Below are 12,531 nucleotides of genomic sequence, written 5' to 3'. Positions count from 1 at the left end.
TAAAAGTACAGGTCTAGAATTTTATATTTCATCAAACTCTGTTTGCCCCATTTTGTAAAGCACTCATCCTTCAAAGTGTCCAAGCTGGTGAACAACATGGGGACGGTCCCTTCTTATCCTCACAACTAGGCAGACATAACAGGGACTGGCCCACAGGCAGCCAGTGTGGTGATTGGTTGAGTAGCAGGTACATGAACCCAGATCTCATTGGTCCACTGCACTAAGTTTTAAAAACTGGTTCTTTAACAGGAACTGAGATGTTTTATACTTTATCAAAGCAATTCCATTACGTGATGGAAGGAAATCTTTTCAGATCTTCTGCATAGATTTGCATGCAAAATGGGGAGAAATCCAAGCCCAAGTCAACAGCTAAGCCTTATGCTGACATCTAAATATTTTCTCTGCAGCCAACATAATCCCGATCTCATCCTGATTTCTGAAGGAAAGAAGAACAGGCTATCTTGATTTGGTTACTCAGAGAAACTCTCTGATACATCTTTTCTGCAAATTATTTTTATCACTGACTGTAAACGACATCCTCTTCTCAGTTATCTATTATTCAATGATATCTCTGCTAGCCAGTGGCGTAGCGTGGGTTGTCAGCACCCGGGGCAAGGCAAGTAATTTGTGCCCCCTAACCCATGGATTTGCGCCCCCTAGCCCGTGGATTTGCGCCCCCTAACCCTAACCCCCAGATGTTGCGCCCGGTGTGGCCGGCCCCCCTGCACCCCCCCACGCTACGCCACTGCTGCTAGCAAAGGTTTAACTTGCTCCACAACAGTTTTCTTTTAACCCATTGTTTCACACACACCCCAAAAAAGGTACCCACACATATTTTTATCCCAAAAAGGATTCGAAGAGCTTCAAAATGAGGTAATAAAATCTCAAGTGTCTCATTTACTTTGAAATATTATGGTAACTTTGAGGCTGCAGTCCTATACTCACCTGGGAGAAGGCCCACTGAACTCAATGGGTCTTACTTCCGAGTAGACATATGTATAGGGCTGCGCTGCTGCTTCGGTCTTTCTCCCTGGAAGGGCAGCCTTACTCTGGAGTAAGCGAGCGAGGCTGCTCTACAAGTAAGGAGCTAGAGGAAGAGACAGCGTTAACTGTCTTGCAGATCAACAGCGGATGAGAAAATATCGAGCTTGTCAGAGGCATAGTTGAGGCTGGTTAGAAGTTTTCAAACCGCAACAAAACTCTCCCCTCCAAAATACAAAATAAAAACTGGCTGCTAGCAAGGACTAAACGCAGTCACTCATTCGACTCGACTTTTTGTTTTTGCTTTTAAATTCAAGAGACCTACTGAACACAACTGAGACACCGCTGGAGAAGTTTGGAAAAGTTTCCCGACAGATCCTTAACTTTGGCTCGACCCTGAATCCAGGCACCGAGGCGGGTCAGGCTCGCGCCATTCTCCGCTCTGCCAATACATCTTCCGGAGCAGGAAAAGTACATGCACAACTTTTGCCCGTCCCACGCGCGTTTCCTGCCCCACGCACGAAAAAAAGGGGGCGAGCAAAGTTTTTCAAAGCAACCCATCTTCTTACCTTGTACTTCATTCTCGCAGGCCTGGGGCAGGGAGTGGAAGAGGCGCTCCCTTTTGGACAAGTCAGTCCCACCACCTCGAGCCCGGGCGGGTTTTATACTCCATTGACCGCCGCTTGCAATCGAAAACGAAAACAGCCGCCTGCAAGCTCCGGCCGCGGCTACGCTGCTGCTGAGCTGCGTTTCGCCAGCGACTCTGAGCTCGCTGCTTTGCTCGCTCGCAGGCTAACCGCGGCGCTCATTTGCATAGCGTCTCGCTATTGGCTAGAGAGCCAGACGCGCTGCGGAGGAGGGCAACGCCCCCTACGCGCCGCCTTCTGAATGAAATCTTCAATTAACACGCGTTGCTCCCGCCTGGAGTAAAACGTGGGGAAGGCGCCGAACGTTCTTCTTGTAAACTAGTCTCGCATCCTGGGCGTAGCTAAGAGGGGGGGGGAGCAGCTGCGGCAGCTGTTCCCTCCCCCCTTAATCAAGTGAAACAATACACATACTTAACTGACCAATCACGTCGGTTCTGCCCCCCAAAAGTCCTGTCCCCCCCAAAGTCCTGGCTACACCCATGTCTCAAATATAAGAGATTGGAGCCCAAGTGAGGTCCGAAACCGGATTCACTAAAAAACTTCTCACGACCCCCCCATAGGCCCTGCGTGAAATCGGCATTTAGGACGAAAAGGGGTTCTTCTGTTATTTGCTGCTCCTGATGTTCCCTATGAGATTTTGTCTCTTTATTTGCAACTTTTGTGGTGTTTCTCTGAATGTACCTAAAGGTAAAGGGACCCCTGACCATTAGGTCCAGTCATGACCGACTCTGGGGTTGCACCGCTCATCTCACTTTATTGGCCAAGGGAGCCAGCGTACAGCTTCCGGGTCATGTGGCCAGCATGACTAAGCCACTTCTGGCGAACTAGAGCAGCGCACGGAAACGCCGTATACCTTCCCACCGGAGCGGTACCTATTTATCTACTTGCACTTTGACAGGCTTTCAAACTGCTAGGTTGGCAGGAGCAGGGATCGAGCACCGGGAGCTCACCCCGTCGCGGAGATTCGAACTGCCGACCTTCTGATCAGCAAGTCCAAGGCTCTGTGGTTTAACCCACAGCGCCACCCGCGTCCCTTTTATTCATGTATCTACAACCAAGTACAACATGTAAATTGAAGAATCATAGCTGTCTTGTTGGACTACAATTCCCATCATCCCTGGCTGTGGGTGATGGTAGTTGAAGTCCAGCAACATATGGATTCTTCAAGTCACACTCACTCTCTTACACACTGCTTCGGTGGAGTCCACCACAAACTGGGTTAAGTAGTCTGGTCTGCCAACCAGGGTTGATGTAAAGGCAGTGCTCCCACCAAACCTCTGAAATTTAAAATACAAGATAGCTTTGACATTCTTCTGAGAAGCCCATCCAATGTTCCCTGTGTAAATCACTCTCCTGACCCGGCATCCTTTTTTTCTTTCTTCATTATGTAATAATTTTTATTAAATTTTCTGTTTTACAATTTCAAATAAACATTTTACAAACCTTAAAATAACCAGTGACTTCCCTTCTCCTCTTACCATGGTTCATTTTACATATCATGTGCATCCCTGCATATTTTACTATAACCATTCAAATCCATTTTCCACTTTTACATCCATCAAAAATTATTTACTCTGCTGCGTTTATCTTAATACTGCCAGCGTTTTCAACTGTATACAGTTATTTTCCAGATATTCAATAAATGCTTTCCAATCTTCTTGCTCTCTTATTCTATATGTTAAATCTGCAAGTTGTGCATATTCTGTCAACTTAATTTGCCAATCCTCTTTAGCTGGGACCTCCCTCACTTTCCATTCTGGGGCTAACAAAACACAGGCCGCAGTTGTTGCATACATAAATAACCTTTTCTGACACCTGGGAATTTTAGTCTGGGTTATCCCCAACAAAAGAACTCTGGGGGTTTTTTGGGGGGTGTGTAATATTAAACATTTTTTTCCCATTTATTATAAATCATTTCCCAATACCCTTTTACCTTTTTACATGCCCTCCTGACCCTGCATCCTGATTGGAAGAAAGAAAAAGGCCAGCCTCTTGCAGGAGTGACAGAGCTCAGCTCTGCGGTCACTAAGACAGGTCCCATGGCATGAAAGACTATCTATCCTCTTTGCCCACATAAAAATTCCAGCCTGACCAGGAAGCCTTCTTTATCTGTTTATTAAAAAAATAAAAATACCCTGCTCTTTGGATGTGAAGCTTCCGGGGTAGCTTTCAATTAGCAATACATTATTATACAATGGTCTCTGCCCTCAAGCTTACAATCTAAAAGTTATGACACAAAAGGAACTGGGATTGGGAAGAAGAGGGGGCGGGGGAAGGAAACCCAGGAAACTAGTTCTTTGCCACTAAGTGTCAGCAGTAAACCAGCCAGTGGTAAATCCCTTGGTGGTTCCCCAGCTGGTGCCTCCCACCATTCCTCTGCATCCAACCAGTCCATGACACCAACTTATTTTAATATAATAATAATAATTTATTATATATACCCCGCACATCTGGTTGGGCCTCCCCAGCCACTCTGGGCGGCCCCCAACAAAATATCAAAACACAGTAACGCATCAAACATTAACAGCTTCCCTAAACAGGGCTGCCTTCAGATGTCTTCTAAAAAGGTGGTAGTTGTTGTTCTCTGTGACATCTGGTGGGAGGGCTTTCCACAGGGCGGGTGCCACTACCGAGAAGGCCCTCTGCCTGGTTCCCTCTGCCCAGTTTCCTATTTCTGCTTCTACTATGGTCAGTAGAAGGGGGTGGGTTGCTCTGCCTTTGCCACACAATTCTTCCTTGAAGGCAGGGCGTGTGACCTCCATCTCACCCTTGGGTCCCTGGGTGATGCATGTTGCCCTTCATATCTGCAGACCAGGCCTGGGTTGGTGGAGTCATTCTAATAGGCAGGACATCGTCTTCTCTGGAACCTGTGGCCCTCCAGATGTTGCTGTAGATGACAGCTCCCATCATCCCTGATCATTGGCCTTGGTGGCTGAGGCTGGTGGGAACTGGGGTTCAGCAACTTTGGAATGGGGGTACTGTGTTGAATACCTCTATGTTTCTGGCTCAGGAATTATCATTTGTGTAAACAGCAGAACTGCCTCTCCCAATGGAGGCTGATCAGAAGACTGCAAGGCCAGACGGTAAATCACACAGCGAGCAGCACCTCTACAGATGGGATGTGCTGGACTCACAGGGGCCCAGAGCTGCCATACATCTTTTTAATGAATTCACTTCTCACTGCAGACTAGCAGGTCTCTTGCAACATTAGTGTCCTTCAGCACATTACTGTTGCAAGGATTGTGGAGATAATGGACGTGAAGGGCTTTGAGCATTCAGAAAGTGTTGCCATCCATGAGGATAGCCAAGGGGGGCAGGGGGGCAGTTGCCCCCCCCCCCCGATCCACAAAAATTATAGAAAAGCATTGGAAATACTCATTTATATGAGGTTCTGTCATTCACCCCCAGCAGAAGCCTGCCCCCTACAATATCCCATTTACAGGATATTTTTACCCATGATTTCCCAAGAAAACCTCAACAACTTTGGCTGTCCCCCCCCCCAACCAAAATCCTGGCTACGCCCATGCTTGTACCTGCAAGGGAAACTTTTTCTTTTTAATACTGCTCTTTTGTGCGAATTCATTTCTATGCAAAACAGATGTTTTAATCGTAAAAATAAAAATACCATAAATGTGCCTTCAGCAGCTGGTGATGGGAAAAGGCAGACTACAACCTTTCCTTTGGTCTGGCAGAAACAAAATGGAACGAGGGATCATGGAGGGAGGCATCACCCAGCAAAACAATGCCACAAGCAGGGCTCCCCCCCCCCCCGCAGAAACTCAGTTCCGGCACATCTCAGGTGGGCACCATTGCCATACTAAGAGAACAAGGGAAGTGTTTGTGGTGATTTCCGGCACATCTTTCCCCCAGTAAGCTTTAACTTTATTGCAAGGTTACTGTAAAAGGCACCTTCTTTCTCTTTACATTTCCAACATTTAATTGATTTTGATTTATACATTTTTGCCAATCTGCTGGTATTAGGCACCATCTATACAACATTTTCATATGATTTTCTCTTCTTTCATAGCATGCTGTAAATCTTACATCCCTATTCCACAATTGTCCCAATGCCTCCATTTCTATATTGTGACCAATATCTATTGCCCAACATATCATGGAAGATTTCACTTGTTCGTCTTTCGTCGGCCAGGACGGCTTTCCTGCTATACCTTCTGAGATTGACGAGGCATGTGACCTCCACCTGTCTTGAGTCTACTCCAGCTGAGAAATCAGACAACTCCTCCCCAAGCTAGTGAGCTCCACCTGGGCTGTAGGTCCTTGCCTGCCTTTCATCAGAACTGACAGGTTTAAGTTCTCAGATCATGAGGTCAGCGGTGGTACGTCTCATTTCACCACTTGAGGCAAAACAGGAAGTGCCACCATGCTCAGCCACACTACCATACCACCACCACCCATGGGACACTCACTTACAAATGTTAACTTAAAGATCTTTTTCAGTTCATTATATATCATTTCCCAGTCAGCTGTAACCTTATTACAAGGCCACCACATATGGAACAATAAATAATAATAAATTTTATTTATATCCCGCCCTCCCCAGCCGAAGCCAGGCTCAGGGCGGCTAACAACACTAAAACAGTGCAACATTATAAAAATTAATTAAAATCAAAACTGATGGCAACCATAAACTAAAGTTTTGTAAAGATTGCCAAAGGAGGGAGTCAGGCTGCGCCCTGACCAAAGGCCTGGTGGAACAGCTCTGTCTTGCAGGCCCTGCGGAAAGATGTCAAGTCCTGCAGGGCCCTAGTCTCTTGTGACAGAGCGTTCCACCAGATTGGAGCCGCGGCCGAGAAAGCCCTGGCTCTAGTTGAGGCCAGCCTAACCTCTCTGTGGCCTGGGACCTTCAAGATGCTTTTATTTGAAGACCGTAAGTCCCTCTGTGGGGCATACCAGGAGAGGCGGTCCCATATGGAAAAAGGTGTCTTCTTTCTTTTTACATTTCCAACACATATTTTTGATTTATGTATACATTTCTGACAATCTACTAGGTGTTAGGGAAGTTGCCACTGTGCTTTGCCACACTGCCCCCACCACCACCCATGCTGTACCATACCCTCCAACATTTCTCCAATTAAAATGGGGACATCCCATTCCATATAATTTTGCTTTTTATGTACTTAGTATGTAGAGTTGAAAGGGTCCACAAAGGGTCATCAAGTCCAACCCCCTGCAATGCAGAAATATTTTGCCCAATATGGGGCTTGAACCCATGAGCCTGAGATTAAAAGTCTCATGCTATTCCAGGATCCAGTGGCAGATGATGTGAAAGACCCTTTCCCTGAAGTGCTGCTTCCACTCAGAGTAGACAAGGCTGGGTTCGTTGGACAAATAGGCTAACCCCGTATGAAGTAGCCTTCTGTGTTCCCCCCCCCAAAAAAGCTTTTTTTAAAGCAGTAAATGTGTATTTTGCACCAACATGGTGCTACTATATGGTGTATAGCATGCACATTCTCTTCATGGAAGGCTTTCAGCTATGGGTGTATCCTATTAACGTTAAAGACAATATATCTAAAGTGTTTCACTGAGACAGCAAAAGCAGAGGGCGCTGCAGAGATATAGGAATATTCATTAGAACCCTGTACCATTTAAATACGCGGAAAGTATCGCCCATTACATTGCGTCTACTGGTGAGAGCCTGAAATAAAGATGGAGTATTTGTTTTAAAAATCAGACAAACTTCGACTAAAGGGGGGGGGCTTTATAATTTTGAGGGACAGAAGTGCATCTTGCGAGTCTTCCTGTTCAATTGCAAGATCTCTTCTCCCATTAACACCTTAATTGTTCCCCTTTTTTCCTTATAAGATGTTCCCATAACACCCACTCATTGTCTCCTCAGTCCAAAAATAAAAAGGCCAAAGGTTTGTTTTGCGTGGGGAAAACGTCTTATTTACATGCTGCTTAGGTGTTGGAAGGCAAACTGGTTTAAAGTGACCCCAATGCCTGGTGGTATAAAACCATGGCCAAATCGGAAAAGCCCGCTGGGTTCACGTGGGGGCAGGAGAGAGATGAGTCAAAAGTGAAACGCTGTTGCCGTTCTTTTTAACTGGGCCTCTTTATTAGGTTTAGATGATTCCTGGCCAGACATTCACTATCTTGACTGGAGGAACTCCAGCCAGACAAAATGATTTGGACTGAAAAGCCTCCAGTCTGAGTCTCAAAGCATTCCTCTGGTGAGAGAGCTCCACGTTTATTTCTTTTATTCTGACCAACTTGGACCTGCACCAGTATTTCTAAGTGCTGCAGATGGACTGGGATTGCTTCCAGTGATATAAAAATGAACAGTAAGCTGTATTGTGTTACCCGATTACTATGCACCAGGGATGGGGGGCCAGTGGCCCTTCAGTGGCTATTCAGCCAGCATGGACACAGTTTCCCCATCCCTGCTGTACAAGTATTTAAGCAGACATGGCTGGGCCTTCAGAGCAGGTTTTGCTAACCTCGTGACCGCCAAATGCTTCACACCACAGCTGGGTGCTGCGGCTGAAAGGAATTGTAGTCCAAAACTTTGGGAGGGCATCAGGTTGGCAAAGGCAGCTCCAGAGGCTCTAGAGAAGACCAGCTATTTATCTTGATCTAGGCGTGCTCTGTCCTTTTCCATGCCCTCCAACATTTCTCCGATGAAAATAGGGACGACCTAAGGAAAAGCAGGGCATTCTAGGATCAAATCAGAAACCAGGACGGCTTATGTAAATCTGGGACTGTCACTGGAAAATAGGGAAACTTGGAGGGTCTGGTTTCCTTTGGACACCATATTACAGACTTGTTTGGCCAAGCATTTTATGCGGAGATATCAGATAAATAGGTACCATATCAATGTATTCACAAACCAGAATTAAACCATTCTGCACTTTGGACACTACACTCTGATTCCTACTTCCTTCCAGAGCTTTTCTTCAAGGGAGAATTACCATTCGTGTTCAAATCTCCTTCATATACTTCTCTTGGTCTAGGATAAATCTGGAATAGACAGCCTTTCCAAGTTACAGAAAGTAGACTGCGTGATGTGGTTGTGTGGATACTGTCCTTATATGGTTCAGTGACTAGTTGGCAATGGACTTAGGCTATTATGGGAGTTTCCTATGACTGCTCTCATACCCTCCAACATTTCTCAGATGAAAATAGGAACATTCTATTCTGCATCAGGAAAATACTCCCATGCTTGATCTTGCTGCACACAAATGCATCATTCATATATATATATATATATATATATATATATATATACACACACACACACACACACACACACAGTATATATATATATATATATATATATATATATATATATATATATATATGTATGTATGTGTGTGTTACTTGAGACAATTACAACCTCTCTGCTGAACCCACCTCACAAGACTGTTGTTAATAAAAAAATTGTGAATGAAAGGATAATGTAGAACACCTTCCACAGATAAATGGAATGAACTAAAATTTTAGCTGTAAGCTGCCTTGGGTCTCTGTCAAGGAAAAAGGCAGGAAACAACAACAACAGAAACTGTGAGAATGATCAGGAACATACCTGATAATAAATACTATTGAATTCAGTGGGACTTACTTCTGAGTAAAAAACATGCTGAGGATTGCAGTGTAAGACTGCACAGTCCTTACCCAGTCACCTGGGAGTAAGCTCCAATGAATGCAGTGGGGCTTACTTATGAGTAGACAGTGTAAGGTTCCATTTACAGTAAAGGAATAAACACTCCAGGCATTTCCTTTTTAAAAAAGGCTGGCTGCTGAAGCATTGCAATTAAAGAATTTAAAGTGGATTGGTTACATTTTCCTTCAAAATTTTAGGAAGGGCTTCGTATGCCAGCTTCAGTTTCCTTCATTTGGTGCAGATACTTTATATTCAGTATAAACAGGAATCCGTTTTTGCACCTTCACACACACAGATAGAGCAAACACTTGTTTCAAAAATGAGGAGGGGAGGAAAAGGAAAACCAGGATATTTCAGGATCAAATCAGAAACCAGGATAGTTTCTGTAATTCCAGGACTGTCCCAGGAAAATTGGGACACTTGGAGGGTCTACTGCTCTGTCCTTGTTTAAGGAAGAGAGCAAAATTCTCACTTACAGAGACCAGCAGAGCTGGGCAAGACTGGGCAGGGGGGCATATTTATTCCATCCAAGCCCCCTCCAGCACAATAGATCAGGGGGTTTGGAATGCTCTGCCATTTATGTATTTGGATTCATATCCTATATTATTCCAAGCTTTTCTAAGGCTGTCACAGCAGACCTGCAGCTATGCATTTAGCAACAAAACACATAAGTAATTTGAATAATAAGTAGAGTGTTTAAAATGTGGGACTTCACAGTATTTAAAGCTCAACATACAACAATGTCAAATACAACAATGCTGAAAATATCAAATTGCTCTCAGGGGTTGCTTTGGAATTATTTTTGTTTTCCTCTGGGCTAAAGGACTCCAGCTTAACACAGTCATTTTGATCTACAGTGTTTCCTGAGACTTTAAAAATGTCAGAAACTGGATACAGTTTGAAAGGGACATTAGAGAATGTGAAACTGCTATCCTTGCACATTAATGACAAAATAAAACAAACCTCTATAAAGGGCATATTTGTGGCTAATACAACTACTTAGGTTTTCTTAACAACCTTGTAGATGTTAATGGGTTTACAGCCCAATATTATGTTACAGGTCCCTTTTGGAAAATTTAGACTCTCTGATTTAGTAAAAGTATATATAGAAAAGGATATATGGAAGGGGAAAGTACTGGAAAGTGTGTAGCTAGCAGGCCTGGTTTGTGTTGGGGTTTTTTTTAAGGGGGGGAGCTTAAGCATACTGATTACAGTTTTCAGAGGTCAGGTCAATGAAGTGAAATGCCCACTAATCTCTGCTTTAACAAATAGTGAGATCTGAGATTTTTCCAGTCCTTTATTTATTTATTCAGAGTTCTTACATGCTGACTTCTATCCCAAGGTGACTTACAAAATATAATTAAAGCCACAGAGATATCTTTAAAAAACAAATATAGCAGAAACAATTAGGTAAGAAACAAACAGAACAATTACAGAAACATAAAAGCAGCAATTAAAAACCCAGCTCACCATATTCTTCATAGAATGTAGATGGCAATAAACATGATTTTAAGGTCGATCTTTAACCAAGATGGGGGCCATATTGGCTTTCTTCTGAAGTGGTAAAAGTGTGTTGACACTGCAATCCTAAAGTCATTTACTAGGGAATAAGCCTCATTAAACACCACAGGGTTTTAAGATCCAGAAAACAAACCTTTTGAATATGACAGTTCATGGTGGAATCTACACACATATAAAAAAACGCTGCAAAAATACTTTTTAAAAAACTGTTTTGAAAAATACATTGAATTTTGCATAGCTCACTTTACCATCTAGAGTCATATTTGTATATTCCACTTTACAACACATTTAAAACACTTTATTTGCAGCTGTGTAGCTGAGTCCCAGGACGCGGGTGGTGCTGTGGGTTAAACCACAGAGCCTAGGACTTGCCGATCAGAAGGTTGGCGGTTCGAATCCCCGCAACGGGGTGAGCTCCTGTAGCTTGGTCCCTGCTCCTGCCAACCTAGCAATTCGAAAGCACGTCAAAGTGCAAGTAAATAAATAGGTACCACTCTGGTGGGAAGGTATACGGCATTTCCGTGCACTGCTCTGGTTCTCCAGAAGGGCTTAGTCATGCTGGCCACATGACCCAGAAGCTGTACGCCGGCTCCCTCGGCCAATAAAGTGAGATGAGCGCTGCAACCCCAGAGTCGGCCACGACTGGACCTAATGGTCAGGGGTCCCTTTACCTTTAACTGAGTCCCATATCTGTTTTAATGCTATGATCATACACACTCCCCCCCCATTGACTCTGTGCCAAGAGAAAGTGGCAGTGGGAGAGAGAAGCAGAGGAGAGAGTGTGACCCTCCCCACTCTGAACAATTTAAATAGATGTCCCAAATGACCATCAGCTCTAGTGGAAGAAACCCAATTTCCTATTTTGTGCTGTTGTGTGACACATAGTTCCCTGCTCTAATTCTAGATGGATAAATAAGCAAATTCCTAACATTCAACAACAATAAGAAAAATGGGTGATCATGTTACATACAGTGGTTTCCAGTCAACATTGTGGAAAGTACATTCTCTCCTGCACCTCTTTCTTCCAGATCATTGTATGAGTTGAACAGTCAGAACCAAGAAGATAAATGTCTCCTAAACTGCAGGTCCAGTGTCTCTGCTGGGCCCACTTGGGCACAAGCCGTTGTTGTTGGGAGTCAAGGAGGAATCTGAGCTATGTGGGGAAGAGAGCAGGAGGAATGGAATGGGAGGATGTGGTGTGCTGGAGCTTATTGCTTCTAATGACACTTTAAAAGATTCTTTCATTTCTGAAACAAAGCCAACGTGCTGTCGACTTCTGTTCTGAATGCTTCTTCCTTGTAGATGTGCTCCAGCAGTCAAACTGAGAATGCCAAACCTCCCACTTGTGCCAGAGGAAAAGAAAGAGTGATATTTGTGCCCATAACAGAAGCGGAGCAATAGTCTCAAAAACATGTGGCATTTTTTAGTGTCTCTTTAGTCGCATGTACCTTTGATGCAGCCCCCAATGTATTATTTTCCTTGCCCCTTCCCCAGGCTTCACTCTCTCCCCCTTGTCCACCCTGGGGAGAGCATCCTAATTTCCTCCATCACCATCCAAATCATTGGGAAATCTGACTTCTAAAAGGGCAGAACAATGGGGCTACTGTGATACAGTCCTTGTGGAACAATGCATGAAAAGACTCAATTCATGCTCTGTTTGACTACTTTTGGGTGGAGGCGTTTTTTTGAAACACCCACGGTTAAAAAAGAAGTAGAAATGGTGAACGCCCACAACCAGGAATGAATTAGAATGGGAATAGA

At 44.2% G+C, this 12,531-nt stretch overlaps 1 protein-coding gene across 3 annotated transcripts in view; it reads right to left on the bottom strand.

Annotated features, from left to right (window-relative positions):
* NEDD9 (neural precursor cell expressed, developmentally down-regulated 9) overlaps positions 1 to 11,914 on the bottom strand; it is a 69,594-nt gene extending 57,680 nt beyond the window's left edge. Inside the window, exon 1 of one of the 3 annotated variants that reach the window (XM_081873010.1) lies at positions 11,741 to 11,914. Coding sequence is in view for 1 of the 3 variants with exons in the window: in XM_081873009.1 (XP_081729135.1) it covers positions 1,551 to 1,562 (12 nt within the window). In the remaining 2 variants the exon portion in view is untranslated. Of the gene's footprint in view, positions 1 to 945; positions 965 to 1,550; positions 1,741 to 11,740 lie in introns of those variants that run through there. The other 2 variants (XM_081873009.1, XM_081873011.1) reach the window with 2 other exon arrangements.
* Positions 11,915 to 12,531: the final 617 nt, after the last annotated feature.

Source organism: Podarcis erhardii (assembly GCF_964252035.2).
Source record: "Podarcis erhardii genome assembly, chromosome: 8".
NCBI classification, from domain to species: domain Eukaryota; kingdom Metazoa; phylum Chordata; class Lepidosauria; order Squamata; family Lacertidae; genus Podarcis; species Podarcis erhardii.
Note: the sequence above shows the minus strand (reverse complement) of the source record. Positions and strands in the feature narration are given on the sequence as shown.